Source organism: Epinephelus fuscoguttatus, linkage group LG18, assembly GCF_011397635.1.
Source record: "Epinephelus fuscoguttatus linkage group LG18, E.fuscoguttatus.final_Chr_v1".
Classification (NCBI taxonomy): domain Eukaryota; kingdom Metazoa; phylum Chordata; class Actinopteri; order Perciformes; family Serranidae; genus Epinephelus; species Epinephelus fuscoguttatus.
In genome coordinates, this window is record NC_064769.1 from 32,472,501 (window position 1) to 32,498,252 (window position 25,752).

Consider the following 25,752-nt stretch of genomic DNA (forward strand, 5'->3'; position numbering starts at 1 on the left):
AAAATAATAATGAATAATACAACTTTTTTTATCTTGCACCTTTCAAAACACAGTTACAAAGTGCTTCACAATAAACACATTTAAAAACATAGAGAGAATGAAATGAACTAAGCCAGACAGTCGGCATAAAGTAAAAACAGGGTAACATAAACTAAAATGTCCTGAAACATAAGTGAAATTACTGAAAAGCAATTCTACAAAAGTTGATTTTTAAAAGTGATTTAAAAGATGAGGCAGAGTTTGTGGCCCTGATCTCCTCAGGCAGGTCATTACACAGAAGTGTGTTTTATGATGCATAAAACAAGGCAGTTAAGCAAACATTAGTCAGAAAGAGAGAAAGAGGGAAACTTGGATTGGTATAGCGTTGTATTTTTCTGTTTAACCATTTAAAACCTGAGCAAGCTGGCTTGATTTCTTTCAAAAACATGGGAAGACGGCAACAAGCAAAAGAAAAATTACCCAAAAAAGAGAAAATTAAAACAAGAAAATTAGTTAGAAAAAGTTAGTTTTTCCCCCCATTTTTCTTAAAAAAATATTTTTTTTACATCTAGTATTTTTTGCAATTGGTGAGACATTTCTTACCAAGTAGCTCATTCCCTTTTTTCCCATGTTTTTGATAGAAATGGTACCAATTTGTTCAGGGTTCAAAGGTTTTAGTACTTACGAAAGGCAACTGAAAGCACAAGAAAGGTGATGTCTCTCCAAGTTTCAAAGGGTTAATATGGAAAATAGGTGTAAGAAGAGGCCATACTTTTCAAACTACTAAGTGTGACACACTTTTATGGTCCCACTGATGTGTGATGTCACCAAATAGTGACCTAGGCAGACTAGTCAAATGACCAAGTCAAACAGTTCAGTGTCCCGTATTCATTCCATTTCCATGACTTTTACTTTTCCAAGAAATTTCTGTCTCTTTATCAAAAACTAAGACGACCTTTCAAATATTTTTGCTCATTTTCAAAGCCCTGTGTTGGGTCTACGCTAAGGTTACAGTTTAATAACTGCAGAGGGTGTTAAATGTTCTGGAGGGAAGGACATCAGGGGCTGCACGGTTGTTTCTGCAAACGTAGAGTGCCAACTCAAACACTGAACATCTGGTGTCTATGTGTCATGAGCTTTAGTCATCAAAAGAGCAATGGTCCAACGTATCCCGAGAGATATGAAGTAAGGAGCTGAAAAGGCTGGGTTCGGCACATGTGCTGCTCTAGCTGAACACGTAGAGCAAGGGTTGCACAGGGTTGGCTTCCCGCTGGTGCCAGGAATGTTAAAAACAACATCGCTAAGTGACAAGATGGGTAATTTGTCATTGCATTCCAAAACAATCAACATGAGTGTCTCTGATCTGGCACACCTGTTGGCAGGGTGCCATTGTTTACTGGCGTTGCCAAAAACTACTGGGTCAACTAAAACCACTGGGTTTAGGTTGAGGAAAGACTGTGGACATGGTTAAAAGAAGCTAACATTAACTGTTTGACACTGGAGACGACTGTCCACATCCCATCTCCTACAGACTCCAATCATCCACCAACCTTCTCCCTGAATAACAAAGTCACGCTACTTGAGCCTTGCTAATGAGGGACAACAGTCATTATTCTAACAACACCCAGAGGTCACTTGACAGAGAAAACTAAGGATATATATATATATATATATATATATATATATATATATATAGTTAAATACTTATTTGCGGCTTATGTAAAGATATGGTGGGTTAATGCTAATAATACCATCCTAACCTATAGGAGGGGGATAGCAATGCTGCAGAAGCATAACTGTCACAAGGCGGACGTGCTAGTTTTATTGTGTTTGAAAAAAATCCAGACTCAAATCTAGAAAGATTTTGAGTCTGGCCCTCACCGATACACCCTTCCTACCCAAGGGGCGGCACTAACTGAGGCATATTAATTAGCATGATGGCCAATCAGAGCAAAAACAAGGTGACGTATTCATTGCACTAAGCCCCATTTGTTTGCCGACCAGTGGGGCTAACTGATATATTATGCTTTTGCTGTATCCCGTCGGCAAAACGGCAAAAACGTCCTTCCTAGAAGCAAAGGCTTCTAGGGCAGTCTCCTGTTCCTCTCTCAAGGAAAAAGATGAGTGTAGTTGGCTTAGCGTTTCTTCCAAAGCTAAACTGAATGGACACGGTCCTTCGGCAGCTGCCATCTTGGCTGTTTACTTTTCGACTCCTACGGCGCAGCACTGTCGTCATCATGTTATGCCCGCCCAGAGCCCGCCTCTGTCAGATAGACTGATCTGGTCCGACAGGCGATTCAGTGGGCTCTGCTCGTCGGGGCCAGATCCCCCTGCCGTGCAAATTCGAATTTGCTAGGGGCGGGGCATCTGGATTTCCAGGTTAGTTGTTCCATCAATAAGTGCCAAATACCTCCCCCTGGTAGAAAAGTCTTACACACTGACAAGGTGGTCACCCAACCAGACAAGACTGTTTTAGACTACAACCAATGAGGTGGCGGAAAGGAGGGCCTTAAGCAATGAAAACATGGAAATAAATATGCCATGGTGTGTCGGAGCAGGACACAGAACAGTATGAGAGGACAGCTCAAGAGGCTGCACTGAAACTGGCACAGAGGAGCAACCAACGGCCACAGCAACAGTGCATCACAACCATTGGGCAGAGTTGAGAGGCCCGATTAAGTTAGTATCCCCCTGCTTGACTTAGATGTAAGCGGGGGTCAGGTATAGTAAGTTGATTTTAAAATCTGTGTCGTCTTGCCTTGCTGCCGTCCTCTTGTGCTGCTTCCTTCGAGCTTCCTCTGCTCTGTTACCGGTGCTACCTTTTAAGCCGTCCTCTCAGCATTGTCAGCACTGTTGCCCTTGTTAGCACTGTTTGTATTATTAGCACGGTTAGCTACTAGCTCAGCCACCTCCATGTTGACAGCTGTGTGCAGACAATTCAATCTCAAACTCTGAATCATAGATATGAATGTTGCATACATCTTCTTTACACTGATGATATAAAACACCCTAACAGTGACTCAAGTGGAATATCTTCTAATTTATTGGTGGCGTTCTCAACAGTCTCTGTGCCAAAAGACTGAATCAAAGTTTGGCTGCAGTATTTCTGACTCAGAACACACAAAAAGCACAAAATAGGTCCCTACTCACTCAACACGTACTGTATGTATGCTGTACTGCGCATATGTGCTGACCATAAATGTGGTTTTACTACAGAGGGCAACATATGACACGTGGAACATTAGAGTTTGGGGCTCATTTCCTGCAGGACTCATACATGCAGAATATTTTATATCAGCTATAAAGAAACATTTGCTTAAAACATCTGCTCTTTGATGCGTGAAAGGTAAATGATGACTTTGGACTGAACCTGCGCTGAATGATCTTGTGCCGTGTTGTTTAGAAAAACGACATTGACTGTGCCGAGTATTACGAACAGCTGCTTCTCTGGTGACTAATGGACCAGGTAGGCACGTGAAAGCTGCTGTATTGTTTCTACTATAAATCCACCATCAGGTATCATACAGGGTGCATGGAATGGTTGTGAATCATGTCAGAGGAAGATGTTCAAGGTGGAAGTTCATGGCATATCTACATTTTTCTCCACCTCCAGCTCTGCTTCGCTCTAATTTTGCGCACATAGCTGTATTCTGTGTGATCTGTGGCTATTAATCAGTATTTGTAGAACACAAATTCCCAAAAAGAAGATTCCAACTGTGTGTCTACTTCGTTTTGTTAAAACAACAACAAAACAAAAACCACAAAGGCTATTTGAGTTCACAAAAAATGGTGCAATCATTGCTCTCTGGCAGAACTGCTCCTCCAGACATAATCCCAATCATGCTATCACTGTACTTACAACAGGAAATGAAAGCTTTGATGCTGGCCAGGAACTTAAGCATCATCATCAACATATTCCCAGCATGTTTAACAGACTACCTTTTAGTTCATGTTTAGCCAACACATCATTTCATAGAATTAGAGGGTGCTTTTTTCCTGGAAGTAGCACATGCTGCATTCTCACAACCTGATGTCACTGGAAGGTTGAGTAATTTAAATCCTGATGTTGGTGTAGGCCGCTGGTTCTCAAACTTTTTTTCAAACATGACACCCTGAGCCACTCTGCATGCTTATGTGAACGCAGATGGCCATCCGTTTGAACTGTTTTAGATTTCATGTGTTATATTAATGTGACCTGAAATCATGTAAGCCCAGTCTTAACCACTCAGAGTAAAACCCAACAGGTACAGCAGGTAGTCCACTAATCTGAAGATCGGTGGTTTGTGCATGTCAAAGTATCTTTAGGCAAGATATTGAACTCCAAATTGGTCCAGCTAGTTGTGCCATCAGTGTGTGAATTCATGTGTTTAACTGATGAGAAGGTGGCACCTTGTATGACAGCCTCGGCCACCAATGTGTGAATGGGTGAATGTGGCATGTAGAGGCAAAGCTTTTTGAGTGGTCGGAAGACTAGAAAGGTGCTGTACAAATGCAAGACCATTTACCATTTTCCTTAGATTTATTTACCCGTGACACCTTTTTATCACTTGCTCTGATCATCAATATTTTTCTGCCTGCTGAGCATCATTTTCATTCAGTTCATTCATTCTCCTAACTGCTTATCCTGTTAAGCCTAGTTCACATTACACGATTTTCACCGCGATTTTAACGTCGCAGAGGATCTTGAGAGCCACCTTGGGTTGGAGGTGAGTCGGCAGATAGTCTGCCACGACGAGTCCTCATGTGTGAACAAGCCTACGAGCAAGTCGTCCCCTCGTCTGCGACTGGTTATCTGGCATGCTAGAAAACTAGAGAGGTGTGACACAACTCTCCAACTCTCAACTGACAAAGAGCATCAGCCAATGAGAGGCAGGATGCGTCCCTCGTCAGCACGCAGGAGGACGGAAGAAATGTGAGGAGGACAAGCCGCAGGGTTGCCACTAGCCAGGTCCGCTTATTAGCCTCGACTTTGGGCTTGATTCTAAACGTCACCTTTCTCTCTATATATATATCCATCTAATAAGTTATTTAAACGCATGATAGTCGCTTCTTTTGGGCTTGTTTCCATAGCACTGGTTGCTTGTTTCTCTCCCAAGATCTAGCAACAGTGACAAGCCAGCCGGCAAGCAACAACAACAATGGCGGCGTCCACAGGATCAAGGGGAGCGCGTTGTGTTTGGACCCAGGATAATAAAGAATATCCATGTCTTTACGATGTGACATCTCCAAGTTTGGTGACGTCTCTGCATTATCTGGGGCTCTGTCGGCGAGGGCTCGGTGGAGAAATCTTGTGGTGTGCACACACAGGTCGTAACGCAGTTGGGAAGACTCCCGCTGACAGAAACACACGTCACCAGGTGTGAACACTCAAAAGATTAAGATAGTCTCCGCAACGCAAAATCAGGGTGAAAATCGCGTAATGTGAACTAGGCTTTAGGGGTCGCGGGGGGCTGGAGCTTATCCCAGCTGACATTGGGCGAGAGGCAGAGTACACTCTGGACAGGTTGCCAGACTATCACTCACACTCACATTCACACCTACGGACAATTTAGAGTCACCAATTAACTTGCATGTCTTTGGACTGTGGGAGGAAGCTGGAGTACCTGGAGAAAACCCACACTGACACGGGGAGAACATGCAAACTCCTCACAGAAGGGCTCCCCCACCCCGGGATTAGAACGCCCCACCTTGAATTGTCATATCAACTCAGAGTCATTTTGGAACAATAGGTTCTTGATTTCAGACAGTGGTAGACAAAGCAGGTTTAATCAATTTTGGCGGATTTTGCCAGCTGTAGCTAGCTAGCAAATTATGCTAACATTAGCTTAATTTTCTGGTTGAAAATGCTGCCTTTGGCTGACTTTTTCATGTGTCACATTGACACCTTTTTATCCTGGAATGAGGTCTTCAATCTGCACTTGACAGCTACATGAATTGTGTTGCAATAAAAGAGCCTTGCACTCTGGTATAACATCCAGGACCTGGTCAAACCTAGCGGAGAAATACTACAAGGTGGTTCTGCAAGTCATGAAAAGGGCTTTTTATGAACATAACCTCAATCCCAATAGAATAATGCAATATGAAACACTGCAAGGTATTATGTGCTCTCATGTGGACGTGGTTTGGAACATGAAGCTGGTTTGTGAAGTGAAGGTGGAAGCCAACACTGGAGAGAAAGAAAGAGACAGAAAGAAAGGAGAGAAGGAATGCGCTAATATTTGTGAATCGTATCAGAGAGCAAAGGTTCTCTCAATTTTATATTTTGTCTGTATGTGTGTGTGTTAGTGATGAAGTCTGTGCAGCATATGCGTGTGAAAGCTAATTGCTTCCAGAGGCAGGATGTGACATGATGAGCCCCTCCCTCTCTGCTGACCTGGCACACACACACACACACACACACACACACACTGCACAGGAGAGTAGTAACAGCTCACTCTAACAGAGTCTCTTACTGAGCAAAGCCATAAAAACATAAAGAGGCTTTTGGGCCACAGGGCCTGTGTGTGTGTTTGTGTGTGTGTGTGTGTGCATGTGTTTGCACTTGTAAGCACTTTTGTGTATTTTTCTGTTTCTGGTTAGAGGCCAGGAATGTTTGATATAAAACTGAACATCCACACACAACATATCAGTCACACTTTGCTGGTTTAAATCTGCAGGAAACGTAGACTCTTGGATTTATAAATACAGGCATTAATTGTGTTGGCGTCCTCGCTATCTGCACTCTTACACGATATCAACACTGTTCAACATTTCCCCCATAATCCCTCAACTTCTTCCATCTTCATTTAGTGGTGATTGTGACCCACAGGTCATTATGAAACCATTCTTTTAAACACTCGACAAAAGGACATGAGGCCATTCCCATAAGCAGAGATTGCAATTATTATCTACATGTGGTTTTGTATTTCCACTGCTTATTTGAGTTGCATATATGTTTGACATATTGTGCAGTGATGTGACATCATCCCTTTAGAAACATATACACACACACACACAAACCACATTACCTGTTGGTTCCATGACTGACACGGTATCCCAGATCTTGTCACATTCACGCTGCCTTGGTAGAAACGGCCTCTGTCATTGTAACATGTTGCTGTTGATACCAAACAGAAAGGAAACAGGATTAAGGTGCTGTTTCGACTTGTTGACGTATTGACGTCATACTGTTACCCACGGCAACAAGAAGCATGGTTGAAAGTGAAATTATTACGGACTCCGTTGTGGTTCCAAAAAGAGGAGCAGCTTCAGTAGTGTGGAATAAACTGTGGCATCCTGATTGTTTTATTAACAGCCCCAGACTTCTCAGACTCTTTTAGTGACTTAGGGGGCGATCACACAGAAATGAGACGCTAGAGACGCGGACGCTTCAAAGACACTTGAAACGCTTATTAAATGCGCACTAGCTACTTTTGTCTGACGCTCAAAAAGTTGAAAATATTTTAACTTTTCAGCGTCTACGCGTGTCTAAAAACGCGCGTCTAAAAAGAAGTGTCTACAAAAACATGCGTCTAAAAAGACACCGGAAAAACATCCGTCTCAAAAGACGCTTGAACGCCAGTCAGACGCGCCGTATCATAGGAAAACAATGGTTTTACTGGCGTCGCATTTCTAGCATTTCATCTCAGTGTGAACACTCCCTTACTGCTCAGAGGGAACTCATTCAGCGGCTCCTCTGGCAGCAGCACAGCGTCTCTCCCTCTCAGCTCATGCCATGCGTCGTCAAGTATTTTGGAAATGTAAACCTACGTGCCGCTTACAACTCGACAAACATCTAGATATATGTAAATTGCGATAGTTGTGGTATCATAACAGCCTGTCACAGGTTACAGCGTGATGATTAGAGGAGAAATGGCAGAACATAAAGACTGTCATTTAGGGTTTTACTAAAAGAAGGAAATCACCTGTTGATTTATATATATATATATATATATATATATATATATATATATATATATATATATAGAGAGAGAGAGAGAGAGAGAGAGAGAGAGAGAGAGAGAGAGAGAGAGAGAGAGAGATCGATCCCAGGGGACATTTTTTGTATTTGAGAGCTGTTTAAATGTGTAATTTGTGGTAGATTTTACTGAGTTCAAGTGTTAATATTGTGACAGAATCTGAATCTCACTCTGAGTTACTGTTGTTGTTCACAAACTAAAGAAATGAGAGATCGTTTTTGTTTAGTTTTACTGAATATTTGAAGCAAACTGTTGACATGTAAAACTCTATCACTTATTTTGTTTCATTTTTCTGTTTTCTTAAATTAACAATACATTCTTTTTTTTACCGATTTGTCATATCATCAAGAATATTGTCATCAAAAACAAAAATACCTTGAAAAAATCATGATATTATTTTAGCGTCATATCGCCCACCTCTATTTGCAGAATTACGAACTGGGTGTCAAGGGTGATGATCATAGAAAAAATGTCGTATTTAGTTATGGCCATTCTCGGAACCCATCAGCTGTATTTGGCGTCTGACTTCCGGCAGACGGCGATACAGCCTCTGGGGGCAGACCCACGATTTTTTGGCATTCCGGTTTGATTTGGGCGGAGGAGGCAAATTTCCATTTCTGACTTCCGTTTATATATATATGTAAATATGTTGAACCATTGCAATGGATTCAGAGTTTGCAGTGACGCCAATTATGTTCCGCCTCGTTATTTCACTGCACGGACCGTTTAACCTGGCAACAACTGCAGCCGGCTCAAACGTGATTGGTCAATATCACGCGGACTACAAACAGTCTACAACTGGAAACTAACGCAAAGTGAACATTTCCTACTGCTGCAGCTTCATATCTTCATATTAAAAGCACTCAAATGGCTAAACACTTGACTTTTATCATGATTTTGTTGTTTTTTAACATGTTAACTTTTTTGGTCCAGCACCCACCCTCATATGGGGTAAGATGTGCATGTTGTTTTTCCACTTTTGTTTGAAAAGGCCAATTATTGTCTTGATTCTTCATAAAAATTAAAACAGTTTGTTTTGCTGCTCCCAGAACACTGTGACATATATTAAACTGTATTTGCTGTTACCACCAGTAACTGCAGGTGTCGCCAAATCAACCATTTTCCCCAAGTTTGCACTTTAATAAATGATGACTTTCATTAATAGAAATACATTTTTGTTGCACACTTCTCACACTTACTTGTAATCTGATCTTGCTTGACGTCTGAAACATAGAGAAGAACAGATTAAGTGACCACAGTTATTACATAATCTGACTAAAACATACATCATGGAGGAGTCAGTACAGTACCGGAGGTCAGTTCAGTACAGTTAAGATTATATTACAGAGCAAAACATATTACTCTACTACGCCTAGATCCTTTAGAGCATACTCCACACGCACACGCCTGCAGCTGTATGTTTTGGCTCAGTGAGTCAAGATTTCTTAATGACCTCATCAGTACCAGTGACCTGCAGTGTAGCACGCCGGGCTTTATTTGGCTGTAAGTGACTCCTGCTTTTCTTTTACATAACACCCCATTTCCTTTCTGCTTTCATGCTGAATGGCTCAAGCTGTTTCTGCAGCGCTGAATTCACATTTTGAATAATGTGCTTGTTACTGTCTCAGTAAGATACACCTTACCTACAAAGGGGACATGCGTACAAGCATCAGGGTCTGTGCGAAGGCTCGGTAAGGCCTGACAGTTTGGCAGCAGTGAAGTGGGAGTGTGTGACCCAGTGACAGAGCTGAAGATGTCAGGCTGGACTGAACTGCTGCTCTCCAGCACCAACCACTCCTTATGGCAGTACAGCTCTTTCACCGCCAGGCAGTGTTCTCTGTTTTGTAAAGGGGGGAACAAATAGACATGTGTAAGTCATCTGAATACTGTTCTAATAAAGGAACACAAAGGGAATCAAAGAGACACGTATACTACCTGCAGACAGGTTTAGGGGCCGGTCCTAACCCTGATGGGTTGCAGTCAGGGAAGGAGGAGTGGCAGAGCAGTGAGCGCACTGCGGGGCTACACAACACACTGAGTCCTTCCAGCTCCGTCCACCAGCTCTGAACCAGGTACTCCTGCATGTCCTCGGGGTCCGACAGGGAGGAGTTAAAGAAAACCAGCAAGTCATCTCTCAGAATGGTGCGGCAGACGTCTCCACGATACGCGCTGCAGTATCCTGAGATGCCCTTGTAGAGTCTGTGGGTAGAAGACACACACGAATAGTCCTCCAAAACACAAAAGGCCCTTCAGCTATAGCAGAATTTCTCTAATAAAGTATGGCATAATTCAAGTCGTTGATATTGACTTAACTGGAGCAAAAATATTCTGGGAATACATCCTGCTTGGCCCCAGCTTTACATTGTACAGGATCAGCTTGGACGTCGCTTTATTAACATCTCATGTAGATTTTGGCTCGGCTGGCTTAATTTTTTACTGGCAGGTGTTTGAAGAAATTCAATAAGGAAAGAGCAGTCATGCCACAACTGTATTAACTTGTCAAGCAGCTAATATGGTCTTATGATTAACAGATATAAAATATTTTTCTAGGTATTACAGCTGTGACTGGAGGCAATATGTTTTTGGATTTTTTTGTCCTCTTGTCTGTCCGGTCCTCATGAACGAGATATCTCAAGAGCGCCTTGAGGGAATTTACACAAATTTGGCACAAACATCCACTTGGATTCAATGATGAACTGACCTCACAAAACATGTTTTGGGCTATAACTCAAGAATTCATATACTGATTAAAGTTATTACAGAAATGTCTAATGGGATAAAAGTGATGAGGTGATGACAGCTTCACTGTGACATCATAACATTCAGCAAAAACACATTTCTGACCTCCACTTAATGTCATATCTCAAGAACAGGAGCAGAGACATTTGGTCAGATGCTGAAATGATGACAATAATTTTGACTAAAACTGTCGTGATAGTTTAGTTTAGTTGACGATGTGTTTGAAGTATCCATATTTTAGTGTGTAGCTTCTTTGCAGCATCATCCATATGTGAAGCACCATCTACTGTCATGACTCTGGACAAACATGGGTTCAAACTGCAACTTGACTGGTTTCCAGAGGTATGCAAATGCAAGGCGGTCATTGTAGTTCATATTTATTTGTATGGAGGATACGCAGATATGGCAGTAATTCTACAAGGGAGACAAGTTTGCTAAGCCATTATCTTAAAGGGATAGTGCACCCAAAAATGAAAATTCAGCCATTATCTACTCACCCATATGCCGATGGAGGCTCAGGTGAAGTTTTAGAGTCCTCACAACACTTGCGGAGATCCAAGGGGAGAGGGAGTAGCAGCACAACTCCACCTACTGGAGGCTTACTACGCCCCAGATTCAAACGTCAAAAAAACACATAATTGAAACCACAAAATATCTCCATACTGCTCGTCCGTAGTGATCCAAGTGTCCTGATGCCCCGACATAAAAAGTTGTTTGGAAAAACGTCATTTCAACTCTGTTTTTTGCCTCATTGTAGCCTGTAGCTCTGACTGCCTCTCTGTGGACTGTGCTCACGTGTGCGCGCTTGCACAAGATCATGAGACATGGGCACCATGTTCATGTGTGTTCACGTGCTTTCGCCGGTCTCACACGCAAGCGCGCAAGTGCGCTTCAGGACACTTGGATCACTACGGACGAGCAGTATGGAGATATTTTGTGGTTTAAATTATGTGTTTTTGGACGTTTGAATCTGGGTGCTGTCAGCCTGCATTAGGTGGAGTTGTGCTGCTACCCCCTCTCCCCTGGGATCTCAAGGATCTCAAGTGTTGTGGGGACTCTAGAACTTCACCTGAGCTTCCATCGGCATGAGGGTGAGTAGATAATGGTTGAATTTTCATTTTTGGGTGCACTACCCCTTTGAACCCCTTATCCATTGCAGAGGACTGAAGCCCGATAACAATGGCCGTGAGTTAAGTAAACCCTGAACAGGTCACATACTAATTTGTATGCAGTAGTCCACATTAGCAAAATATCCAAACTAGATCTAAATAGAGTCAAGTTACTATGCAGTGACCTCACTAGCAGGAGAACCTTGGAAGATGGAAATAAGTCTATTGAATTTCTAATGAGTTATAATGGAGGAGTTTTCAAGGCAACTCATTGCTGTGCTACATATGTAGGGCAACACATTGTCACTCCGACCTTGTCACACATTGACATTTGATCATGAACTTTCCACGTCTAGATACAACGTGCAAGGTACCCTGGGTGCGTTGGTTGGTGACGTTCTGGGACGCCGTGTCAAGTTCTGCCTGTTACATGCATTGTCTTCTTTCAAGATACACTTCTGTTTGCACAGGAAATTAACTGTTTTCATACAGTCTCTTTCAAAATAAAAGCACTACGTCAGTACAACAATGCAACAATGCATTTTTTTTTTTTTTAAATGCACATGGTTGGGTTTAGGCTAAAATAACGGGTTTGGCTTTATAATCTTACTGTACGCATCCATCACTCTCCCAAGTGAAAGTCGTGTTTCTTGGACTCATCCACCACAACTTTGGCTGCCTTAATTTTTCCTCTTGTTCTGCTGCATTTCCCCTGATACCCATCAGACGTTGTTTAAGTATACAGGACTGGCTGCAAATCATGCCGATGTTAAAGGACAGCTTTTTTTGTCGGTGTCTGACGCCACAAGGCACTGCCCAAACACCAGATTTCAATAACTTCGGAATTAGACTGGGCTGGTAGGGCCTATACAGTAACCCAGGAGTACTGAAAATGGTGACATGTGTTGCCTGTGGACATTTACAGTAGTTACCCTTAAACACAGGGCAGAAAGCTAATCATGGCACTGAACTTTGTCTGTAATAATACTGCCTGGATCCATGTGAGAAATAGATCCTGAATGGGTCCCAAGAGTAATCAGTCTTTTACTGCTTTAGCAAGTTTAACTAATGAACTTGTGCAGAGGTGCGTGCACTTCAAAAAGGAAATGGTCTGAATCTGGATTATCTTCTCTTCTATCTAAATCTTCCAGATGCTGATCACAGAAAAGGTTGCAGAGAGTTCATATGAAATCGCATCCTGTCTGTCTGCCTGCTGGACCTAAGTCTGCTCATCTGCTCGTCCTCCAGCATGATCCACATTTCTCTCCGTCTACCTCACATCTATGCTCTCTGCCTGCTGGCCTGTCTGACAGTCTTCACTCCAGTTGTCTCCCTGCCTGCCTGTCTGTAAACTGCAACACTTACAAACTCCAGATGTCGCCTCTTGGGGAAGTTGATGCTTCAGCAGAGTCAAACCATCAAACTCAAAGCTGACCTGTAAATCTATCAACTCTATCATCCCACAATGCCTCTCTACTTTCTCTCCATGACTCTTGGTTTTTACATTCTATAAATATACGGTCCAGATGTGCCCATGACTTGACAAACATTTAAGATTGAACCATTAGGCCTGATCCTACGACCTGCAATCCACTATCTCTTCCTTTATTCTTCCATCAGAAATTCTCATCAGGCCGATCCCAAGGCCGACATTTCTCTTTCTCCCTACCTTTCTTTCTGTATCTCCCTTTCTCTCTCCCTCATCGCAGTTACATAGTCCAGATGTGGTAACTGGAGTTCAGCAAAGTTCAGATTCAGCTCACACCATATGGGTAACTGACAGACACACTCCCTCTTGGCATTGAAGGTTTATTGCCAGAGCTAAAATGCATATTGTCTACTGCAGACCCAAAGGAAGCAACGGCACTTAGGTTTTTCAAGCACAGTGCAAACACAGATGGTTATGGTGCCCGTATAGAATTCAGTGACTGTGTGCGGTGTCATTTTTATGATTCAAGGTGGTTCGACTGGAAACACACATTCAGGTATGTGTGCACATGCAGTCACATATCGTCATGCACTGAAGAGACGAGAGGAGAAACATTTAAGGACAAAGGATTCAGATACAGAAAGTAGACATAGACCATTTCTCTTACCTCCACTCTACAGGGAAGTGACAATATCCCGAAATTGTTGGTTGGAGAAACACAAGCAGGAGAAAAGGGCAGAAGAGAGAGGGAAAAAAGACAAAAATCAGTCTCATAAGGAAAAGAGAACCAACCATTGTGCTTCTCTTACTAACTCATATCTAGCTGTGAGGAGACTGAGGGACAACCAGGTGGAGGGACAGTGTGTGTGGTCAGGGGGGAAGGGGTGTGTGTGTTTGTTTTAGGTGACTGTGGGTGAGTGTGGCTGAGGTATCAACCAAATGGGGGGGACAACAAACAGCTGAAGCCACAAAAACACAACTAATATAACTGGCAGCTAACCTAACCCCCTAACACACGCAGATGGAAGAGCGACCAGTATGTTTGGTATTTGTTTCCTCTCATTTTGCAGAGTTGAAAGAAGGTAAAAAAAGGTGTCCCTACCTGCGACAGTGACTTTAGCAGTTGCCTTGACTGTGTTGGCTCCAGCACTGTGCTTGTTGGAGGCCAGACAGGTATACAGAGCCGGCTTATTCACCGTCACTTTGAGAACGGACAGGATCACTTCACCTGTCAAAGTCTCCTCGACGGATGCGCCTGAGATCTGGGAAACAAAAAAACATTGACAGCAAAGAAACAGAAAGCAAAAGTCAATGTGAAAGACCGAATTACACTTTAAAAAAAATACACCATAATTATATTTTTGTCCACTTGAGGCAGCAGAGCAACCTGAAATCAACTCTGACATACTATATTGTCTGATAAAGCTGTTATGTCACATCTGTTGGGGAAATGGTGCATATTTAAACATCCAAGTGACACAGGGCAACTTTAGAAGTCATTGTGAGTCATCTCTCTGCCCACCTGATAAATATTTAATAGTCACTTGCCCCTTTTACTCTGACAGTGTGCTACAGGGCCACGATGAAGTCCCTTCTTTATGCCACTTTTGGATTTTTTTTTACATAGAACTAAATAATGGCAGTATCATGCCACTCCAGTGACGGTTTAAAGGCGGGACAACTCTGTCCCCCCATTCCACAAATGTACCTTAACATAACAGCATGAAATTTCCACCTAAATGAGACAGTGTAAAAGGGGTTACTGTTACTATCCAACATTATCTCATCCCTGGTGGTCATATTTTGATACTTGGACAGCCCCCAGGGTCACTATGATAAAGCAGATCTTGACACAGAAGGGGTTGGCACAGGGCTATAAGTATGGATATTGCAGGCAGTGCAGTTGCACTGGAGCAAATGATTTAGATTGCCACCTCAGAAACACACCTGCTATATACCCTCAAAAATGCAAACCCATCTCCACCATGATTTTAATTTTATTTTATTTTATTTTATTTTATTTTAATTTTTTTATTTTATTTTATTTTTGTATTTTCTTGAAATTAATCAGTAGCAATCTATAACTATATATACATATTAAAAATATTCAATTAAATGGATCATTTCTTATTTTCTTTGATATTTTTGTCATACGGGTATGCAATGATGATTGCTGGGTAACATGTATGTTGATGTTGCCTAATGTCAAGTCTCTATTTGATCATGACATCATGACAATACAATGAGGTAACTAGTTTAGTGGTAACGACCTTATGCCACTGTGTTGGCAGTAAGTCACGTGGTTGGCTTGGGTTAGGGAAAGATTGTGGTTGAATGACTAACAAATGACTAAGAACTCACATGACAAAATAACTCAGCGCCAACTTCTAGTTGCACACAGGACACAAACACCAGGATGGGTTTTCACTGTGTGTCTCCTACAGACGCTAAACAGTGCCCCCGGTGTCACTGTAATGACCCCAGGGACACGAGTGGTGTATTTTGATGCACCGTGAGGTTGCACTGTCACTTTAGCTCCAGTTTGAAAAATCTGGCTCTTTAGCTGTTAATTTCTTACTAATATTTACACTGCCTGATTCGTGCAGCTTATAAAATAAAATTCACTGTATTGCCTTAAAAGATCAAAATTGTGCCTTTTTCAATTAACACCATTGTGACTAAAACATGTACAATCTCTCGTCTGTGATAAGATTTCTCTCGAACTACAGGACTGTAAATTATCAAGCTTAAGACGTGTTGTAGATAATTCCATGGTGGTACAAGAAAGCAGACTTTCCAAGCTCAGTATTCTTTGTTGGAATCTGCAGCTTAGACTGGTCTGCAAAATCTGTCTAATAATTTCTAGATAATCACGTGAGAATTTGGTCAAAAATCTGAAAATAACAGCCTGGAAATGACTGTCCTCTGTTAGCAGTTAGCATCAATGTCTCAGGATGGTTAGCCTCTGAGTCTGGTTATGTTCAGATGACAGACTCAGTGACAGAGCTGAGCTTTACCTTTTCAGATCAAGCACAGTAACAGTCTATTTAATCCCACTCCTAACCAGATGGTGGCAGTAATACAAAATAGGGTTGTAAACAGATTATGAAAATAGGAAAATTTGTCCTCCAAAAATTCCTCCATAAAAGATTGAATGTGTAAAGTGCTGATACACTGATTATTACAGTCTCACTGGTGTTGAGCCGATAATATGAAATGCATATAGTACACTATGTGTGTGGCATTAATATAACCACTTGTGATCATTTAAAAGATTTAAAAATTCCCCGGTATTCACACTGGGCAGATGCAGCCAGATAAAATGTCTTTGTTGTTTTTTTAGTTTCTTCCCACATATATCATTTATATATATATATGAGGGAGTCTGCAGAGTGTGTGTGTGTGTGGCGCGAGGTGCGACGTGTCTATATTTGAAGTTGTGTCTGACACCGCCTGTTTTTAGGCCGAGCTCGATCCAGCAGCCCCGCTGAAATTAATGACCTCAACGAGCTGCCAGAAAAGCAGCTCACACAGTAATTTTAATCAGCGCACACACATACACGTATTATTTACAAGCATTATGGGCCTGTAATCACATTGTAGCTCGCACCCAAGACTAGTAAATACCCAGACATTATGTGGTGTATGTCTGCCCGCAATGGCACGTGTAAAAAAAACGTCTGCTGCCTGGCTGAAAAAAGGTCCTGTTTAACATTCTTTAGGTGGCAAAGTATGTGATTTTATGTTTATGATTTTTTTAAAGCCTTTAAATCGTATATGTTTTATTGGGTTTACAGAGGTGGGGTGGGAAATCGTGACTGTTACACCAACCAAAAACAAGAGCAGTGATTTTATAAGAAAAGAAGGTGCAAGTGCATGACAAAATTTACAAGATTTTAATTTTAGCACAGCAACTAAAATCTCAATAGAGCATTGTTTCTGTCTCAGTCTGTTATGTAAACTTTCTATGGGAACAACAGTCGACAGGAAGTAGAGAATTCGCTCTCATGGTGTGTTACTTGAGTTACATACTTGCAGTTTTGAGTGGAATGAAGAAAAAATATTGATTGTTCTTGGCATGAGTCACGAATAATGACTTCTCCTGCTGTCCTGAAAAGCATTGCATGTGGTTACAACTGCAAGGGGGATTAAAACCAAACCAAAGACATACATGTTTAACTGCACTCCATATTTATGGAAAGCCCTACCTAGTACTTATTTAATTTGGCTTTTGATTTATGTCATTCTTACTATCTTACTCACTTTTGTTTTTTGTTGTTGGGTGTATATATAAATATTTTTAAACAAATTCCCCTGTTGTAATTATTTTTACTGTCTTTTCATTGTCTAATTTTATTGTCTATTTTCCCTTGCTTAAAAGTGTTGCATTCTTCTTTTTATTGTAAAGCACTTTGCGCTACATCTCTTGTATGAAAAGTGCTCATAAACAACATATTATTATCATAATTATTATGTTAAAGCATAATTGATAAATTATTTGACTCATACACATGCCGCATTTTTTGTGCCCTCAAATCCATTGTTTTCAATGTTAGTGCACAACACAGGTGTGATGGCTGCTCCCTGAGAAAAACAAAGTTCAACTTTTGGAAAGCAGCAACATGCCACGCATGTCATGTGATGAGAAACAACCAATCACAGCTGGCAGATATCTTTACTTTCTTCCATAATATCAGTCTGACATAAATATGGAAAACAAGTTGATTATTTTAAAGCAGGTGAACCCAAAGTTTTATAACTGTCCCACAGACAACATTTTAGGCCTAATTCCAAGCGGCAACCTCTGAGACTGACAAACGAAGCCAATGCGGAAGTGCCAAAAACTGCAGTTCATCAAATGGCCACTTGAGGCTGGCTCCAATGCCTGACTTTACAGCAGAAATAAACATGTTTACAGCCTGGCACAAAATATGGTTTTGGCTAATTTCAACATTCATGACAGCCGTACAGGTTTTTTATATAATAACTCAAATGTTTACAGGCCCAAAGCTACGCATATTTAAGAGTGGGGCCGCTTGAGTGACAGGCTGTCTATGTCGCCACAGTCTATGAGTCAGTTCCGACCCTCGAACTTCCACAACTCCAATGTTTTATCCAAATATGGTCACTTCTAGCTCCAAAAAACCCAAGAAAACAACAGCCGAAAATGTCAATCTATAGGCTACAAAATGGCAGTCCACAAACCAATGGGTCACTGTGGCTACGTCCATTATTTATATGGTCTATGCCTACTACGCAGGCATAGCAAGTAAAAAGCAACACCGGAAAGAAGATCAGATCAAACTTTGGATTCCTGGGGTCTCATTTATAGACATTGCTTTCGCACAAAATGAGGCCTGAAAGAGGCGTACGCAACTTCCCACGCAAAAGTTGTTAAGTATAAAGACAGACTTGATTGGAGAAACTCTGACCCATGCTTACGAACATTTTGTGATGAGAAATTAGGGACGCAGATGACGAGGTGGAGCCTGATTGTAGAAACTGACAAGTTTTTTTTTGGGCAAACACCATTTTTGGCTTTTGTCTGTACGTACAAGTTTGGTATGGTTCCTAAGCATTGTTTTATAAGTGAGACCCCTGGTAGATAGGCTATGAAACAGTGCTGTTGTGGTCACATAGCAACTTCAGACTCAACCTGCCTCCACGCCCTTGAAAGCTGGGACAGAGTAGGCACAATAGTAGAACCCAGTGCTTAACCAAGCTTTATCAAGGCAGTTAAAATGCTGTATGTCCCAGCCCTAGAACACATCATAACAAATGAATACTTGGCCTTCTGGGTCACAAAATGTGTTTAAAAGTGCTGTTGCTTTTTCAAAATAACCATTTGCAGGAACCATTACATCTCCTACAGTTGTCTGTCTTTTTACGATCTCAATAAACACCAGCCCTCTGTAACAGCTATATATTCCAGGGAGACCACCTTATATGGCTGGGCTGTCGGACCATCTCGCCAGATTCTCACACATCTACATAAACCATTCAACACCTAAAGAACATTGCTCACTCCCTTAAAAGAGGTATCCAATTAAAGCTGATAACACTGTGAATGGCGGGGTAAATGGACGGGAATCTCTTCAATGCTCTGTCAACGTAATGAGAATTCCTATGCTGTTTATATCGCTGATCCCATGGCCAATGCTGGAGTGTGTATGTGTGTGTGTGTATGTGTGTGTGTGTGTGTGGAGGAGGGAGAGACATGCAGGGAGACAGAGGGAGCGAGGGATGAGTGGATAAAGTGGATCATTTCTTGTATGTTTACATTTTAGTATAGTGTGTGTGGATTTGCCTTTGCTCATGCACATGACCCTCTTACTATAAAGTCATTTGCTTCTGCGTTATGAGCTTAATTGTTTTCTTGATCACACATGGACACCACTGTTGTCATGCAGAGTCATACATACAGCAACAGGTGTCTTAAAAGAGAAGAACGTAATTTGGTTCTACCCACTTAAGAAGACAGCGTGTCGCTTCTGTAGACCAAAATAAATGGGACACTAGAGACCTAACGAGGATGTACAGCTGCAGATCTGTATGTCTGACACCAAACAAAAAATCCACTGGAGAACTGGGTCTAAAACAAATAATGGATTCAGCCCTTTTCTTTGGAATTGTCAGCTAGCTAGGTAGCTGTTTGCTACCAGACAATGGGTGCAGTTACATGATGGCTTCTCATTCAGAATGAAATAAATCTGAATGAAATCATTCGGAATTAAAGTCTTTCCAGGTAGTTTACATGAGAAATATTCATCCCGAATTAGGGTTTACATGGGAGTTTTTATTCGGGGCAGGGAAGGTTTCTGATTGGATAGGGGGCGGGGCGGATGTTACGTGTTTACGTTTAATGGAAGAAAACACTGTAGTCCTCGCTCCAGATAACAAGATGCTTGATGACGCCGTTCTTAGTGCCTTTATTGGGCTTATTTTGCTTATATTCTTGAAGCAGCAGTACGACAACAACCTTGTTCTGCTAATGCTTCATCTGTTGAGGAGGAGAAGGGAGGTAGAAGGTCAAAGAAGGGAGATAGAAGACTGTGCTGTGGCGAATGGAAACCGTTGAGTGCAACGAGTCCGACTGCTCTATCTCTGCCCGTTGCTATGCGCGCTATGTACGTCATCGCGGCAGAAGGGCAAGGAAACGAGCATGCGCAGAAAGACCGGAATGAACGTAAAGAGGAATGACACAAAGTTCTTTCAAATGACAAATGGAATAAACCACCCCCTTTAATCGGATTTAAATTTCAATCGGAACGACCATTTTTAATCAGAATGGCCTTTCATTCCGAATGAAAGTGGAATTAAACTGTCCATGTAAACGTACTGAGTGTTACTTGTAGGTTCCACATCTATGTGACGATGAGGGTTTCTCATATAAAACTTTATCTGAGTATTCCATCAGACTGCAACACATGATGGCTTTCCTGGTTATTGTCACAGCATTCCCATTATGTGAGGCTCTACAGCTGACAATGTGTCACAATGTCAGCTACGTGATGAAATTCCTCCGATGCTGGCTGTGCGGACTAACGTTAGAGCCAAACTTGAGTCACTGTGAAAGAGGCAACAATATTCCTGGTCAGATCACAAGCATTTCTGAGAGACCGAGGGGACCGGGGATGGACATGGGTGGATAGAGCTTCAACAAATTAAGTGGAACGCTTTGGTGTCCTGTTAAATGTGGTTGAGATGCCTTTTGATTCTAATAGGAATGCATTTATAGCTATACAACAAATTCAACAGGAAAAAAGTAAAGGACTATTTAGATCCAATATTTGTCAAACCCCAAACTCTTGCCCCCACACACAAACACACTCTGCACCCAAACACTTACAGTATTTCCATTCTCCAGCCAGGTGATTGTGGGGATCGGATTTCCTGTGGCGTTACACTCCAGGGAAATCTGGCTCCCGTACGCTACTCTCTTCTCTTTAGGAACCCGCAGGATTCGTGCCGGAGCTTAACGCACACACGAACGACACACAGTGCAGACACATGAACTCACATATGCAACCAAACAATTATATTCCACTGGTTTAGATTACAGGTTTTTAAAGTACGTATGTACATTATGTACCAACCACTGAAAGGGAAACCACTTTAAAATACATACCCTGTACCTCTATAGTGACAGGCTTTGAAAAGGCCAAACCAAAGCTATTCCTGGCCACACAGCGATACTGTCCTGCGTCTTCCTTCTGTATGTTGTGGATCTTCAATGCACCATAGTCAAGAATGGTGACGCGGTCACTGATCTGGGAGAGAAGAGACGATTTGTCAGACATATTCCACATCTTGTCCTTGTTTTTGAAAAAATAGGATACTCGAAACCAAGCCAAATAAGAGGGCATTCCAGCTTCCACTTTTCGTTTAGCTGGAAAACATCCACAAACTTCCTGTTATGTGTGAGTGTGTTGAAGAAAAATAATAGTGCATACCTTGATGAGTTCGTCATCTTTGAGCCAGGTGACTTCCGGTTTGGGGTTGCCGAGGGTAACACAGGGCAACACTGCTTTAGATTCCACCAGAAGGGTTACATTAGTCGGATGGCGTTTGATCTGCGGCTCTGATGGAGACACAGACAAGAGAATGTGTCATTCATCATGGATTTATACCATCTGAAAATTCTTTAAAACACATGGGGTCGAGATCAAGATTTATTCTCCAGCCACAGGATTTGGGAGAAAGCAGACGTACTCATCTTTAGCTGCAAAGCCCCACAGCTTTTGGCCGCCTCTCCGATGCCATTACTGGCGAGGCAGCAGTACTCTCCGTTGTCTGACTCTCTTACGTGAGGGATGGTTAGCATTTGTCCCTGCTCCCTGGTTATGTACCGGGGGTCATAGTACCTTGTGGGACAAAAGGGAACTGTGGTAAGATTTGAGATTAGTCACTGAATGCTGTAGTTGACAGAGGTTGAGGTGTAAACTTACATTATTGGGTGGTTATTCTTGGTCCAGGTGATCTCAGCAGGGGGACGGGACTCAACCTCACAGATGAAGGTTGCATTGTGATCCAGCAGTATATCCACTGTCTCTAATAAGGTGATGATACGAGGAGCTGGACATACAAGGACAAAGACGAAGACTTTCATTAGAAAACAATAAATCCATTTGAGTATTTGGGAAAAAAAGGACATGGAATACACTTTACCCAGACCATTTTCTAAGTAACTCTACGGTCAGACCACAGAACATTGATACTTGACTTTTTGGTTTTCTGTAAACTACAGTACACAGTCATCACACTTGGCTACATGTGCCGTAGAGCTGAATCACAGCTGCATCTTTTCAGCCAAAGTATTTGACATTCTTGGCATTCCTGTTTAAGATTGAGTCATCAGATTCAGTCAGAAAGTTTCCTGCAACGGCTGTTGACTAATGGGACCAGATCAGAGGTTTTGAGGTTTGTTACAGCGTTGACCTAAGTAGAGAAGAAGAGGGGTGACCTCGAGGGGAAGAGAAGTGTTTAATAGGTAAATTACATGTCAAGCATTTGGGAATTTCCAGCTTTATATAAGGAGAAAGAAGAGGATTACAGAGAAGAGTGACAGATGAGGAATGACTTCAAGTTGAACTCTGAAGTTTTTAAGGTTGTTATAGCTTTATTTTTGTATTCCAGGGGAAGTTGAAACAAGGACAACATTTTAATTTTTGGTTCAAGGATAGACTCCATCCCCAGCGTGCACACTGCTCTCCACTATCTCGTTTCCACAGATGGTCTTTGTTAAAATAAAAATGGGTAAATTACCAGTTCTGTGTACACTGAGTATGCAAGTTATTGGAACCACTTGTTCTTTTCCGTGATATAAACCAGGTGAAGATCAAAATTTATTTCATCCATGTAGTTTTCTTCAATCACAAAAGGGAGTTGTAGGCAAAAGGATTATTTTTAGACATGCGATACAAGGGTAAAAGGGAAAGCAGCTAAATATTAGGTGGTCTGACATTTATATATTTTTTGCTCTACATGAAGATATTGAGGAGGAGAAAATGATAAGGGGAGTAAAAACAAAGAAAGGACATGTTCAAAGGGGAAAGGGATGGAAGTGGATAGTGCTAGCGTGGGGGTAAGGCAGCCACTGTTTATATGTGGATTTAGATCAGAGACATCAGAGTTGCTTTAAACTTTGTACGAACTAAAGAGAGGAAGAAGGAAAATAGAAAACAGGGGAGAGAAGAAGGAAAGATCAGAGGAGGGGAAAGGAATGAGGCAGAAAGTGAAGAAGAAAAAGAAAGGAGAGTAAAGGAAAGGATCAGGGTTAAGAGATATTATGCATGTTTGGCTCTTGTGAAATAAAGATTTCACAATAACATAGCTGGATAAAACACCCACGTCCCCACCCCCACCCTTGGGTCACTGCTGCTGTTTGACCCGCAGACGGGTGGTAGAAATAAAACTACTATAAATCAAACTGAGCCCCTGTCACACGGTTAAACTTGGTTTTAAACACTGAAATACGATTTTAGTCAAGGTCAAGTAAGATGAAATATCTCACCAGTAGCTTGGTTAAGTCATTTTCTATGCAGTCTAAAATCATATTTTTAGCTTTGCAAGCAGCATGAATCTAAGGATGGCACCTATGTTCTGTCAGTCAGTCAGTCACTTTACTGAAATATCTTAACAAGTATTGGATGGATTGCAGTGCAGTTTTGTACAGACATTGGTGGTCCTCAGAGGATGAATCCCAATTATGTTTGTTATCCCCTGATTTTTCCTCTAGTGCTAAAACAAGCACTAGACATTTTTGTGTGAAATGTCTCAACAACTATTGGATGGATTGCAATTAAATTTTGTACAGACATTTGTGCTCCCCAGAGGATGAATCCCAGTGACTGGTGATCTCCTGACTGTAGTGCCACCAGCAGGTTGACATTTTGGGCTTTTAATGAAATGTACTGAGAACTTTTAGGTGGATTGTTATAAAATTTGGTAGATGGTGTGCGTGGTCCCCAGAGGATGAACTCCAATGATGTTTGTGACCCCCTGACTTTACCTCTGGCACTAAACACCGTTCAAATTTCTAGGATTTTTTTGTGTGAAATGTCTCAGTAACTATTGGATGGATTACAATGAAATTTTGTACAGACATCTGTGGTCCCCAGAGGATGAATCCCAGTTATGTTTGTTATCCCCTGATTTTTCCTCTAGCACTAAAACAAGCTTCACATTTGTTGGGCTTTTGTATGAAATGTCTTAACAACTATTGGATGGATTGCAATCAAACTTTGTAAAGACATTCGTAGTCTCCGAAGAATGAATCCCAATGATGTTTGTGATCCCCTGAATTTTCCTCTAGTGCTAAAACAAGGTTCACATTTGTAGGGTTTTTGTGTGAAATGTCTCAACAAATATTGAATGGATTGCGATTAAATTTGGTACAGACATTTGTGGTCCTCAGAGGATGAGCTCCAGTGATGTTTGTTATCCCCTGACTTTTCCTCTAGTGCTAAAACAAGGTTCACATTTGTAGGGATGTTTTTTGTGAAAAGTTTTAGCAACTATTGGATGGATTGCAACGAAAATTTGAACAGACATCTGTGGTCCCCAGAGGATGAATCCAAATTACATTTTTGATCCCCTGACTTTCTTCTGGCTAAAAAAACGTTCACATTTGTAGGTTTTTTGTGAAATATCTCAACAACTGTTAGATGGATTGTAATTACATTTTGAATAGATATTTGGGGTCCTTAGAGGATGAATCCCAATGACTTAAGTGATCTCCTGACCATAGTGCCACCAGCAGGTTGCCATTTTTGGCTTTTAATAAAATGTATGGAGAACTATTAGGTAGATCGTTATGAAATTTAGTGGAAATGCATGGTTTCCAGAGGATAAATCCCAGTGTCTTTGGCGATCCCCTCACTTTTTCTCTTGCACTACCACTAGGTTTAGATTTATAGTTTTTTGTGTGATATGTATGAAAAACTATTGTATGGATGGCAATTTTGTACAGACATTTATGGTCCCCAGAGGATGAATCATAATGACTTTGGTGATCTCCTGACTTCAGTGCCACCAGCAGATTGGCATTTTTGGCTTTTAGTAAAATGTATTGACTATCAGGTGGATTGTTATAAAATTTGGTAGAAATGCATGGTTTCCAGTGGATGAATCCCAATGTCTTTGGTGATCTCCTGATTTTGATGACCACGAAGTTTACATTTGTAGGTTGTTGTTTTTTTGTGAGATATCTCAGCAACTATTGGATGGATTGCAATGACATTTTAAACAGATATTTGTGGTCCCAAGAAGATGAATCTTGGTGATTTTGGTGATCCCTTGACTTCAATGCTACAAGCAGGTTCACATTTTGGGCTTTTAGTGCATTGTCTTATGAACTACCAGATGGATTTCTATGAAATATAGTAGCTATGCATGGTTTCTAGAGGATGAATCCCAGTGACTTTGATGATCCCCTGACCTTTCTTCTAGTGCCACCAAAAGATTCACATATGAGGATATGTTGTAAAATGTCTCAACAGCTATTGGATGGATTTCCATTTATGTCATCCTCAGGATA

At 41.5% G+C, this 25,752-nt stretch overlaps 1 protein-coding gene across 1 annotated transcript in view; it reads right to left on the reverse strand.

The window, feature by feature from the left end:
* The window catches only part of musk (muscle, skeletal, receptor tyrosine kinase), a 62,707-nt gene that overhangs the window by 28,972 nt on the left and 7,983 nt on the right, over positions 1-25,752 (reverse strand). Inside the window, exons 2-12 of the mRNA XM_049603669.1 lie at positions 22,163-22,289; positions 21,927-22,078; positions 21,668-21,795; positions 21,343-21,484; positions 21,064-21,188; positions 14,317-14,476; positions 13,882-13,888; positions 9,873-10,136; positions 9,581-9,774; positions 9,137-9,160; positions 6,987-7,075 (exon numbers count right to left, since the gene is read on the reverse strand). Coding sequence (XP_049459626.1) covers positions 6,987-7,075; positions 9,137-9,160; positions 9,581-9,774; positions 9,873-10,136; positions 13,882-13,888; positions 14,317-14,476; positions 21,064-21,188; positions 21,343-21,484; positions 21,668-21,795; positions 21,927-22,078; positions 22,163-22,289 — 1,412 coding nt within the window. The remainder of the gene's footprint in view (positions 1-6,986; positions 7,076-9,136; positions 9,161-9,580; positions 9,775-9,872; positions 10,137-13,881; positions 13,889-14,316; positions 14,477-21,063; positions 21,189-21,342; positions 21,485-21,667; positions 21,796-21,926; positions 22,079-22,162; positions 22,290-25,752) is intronic.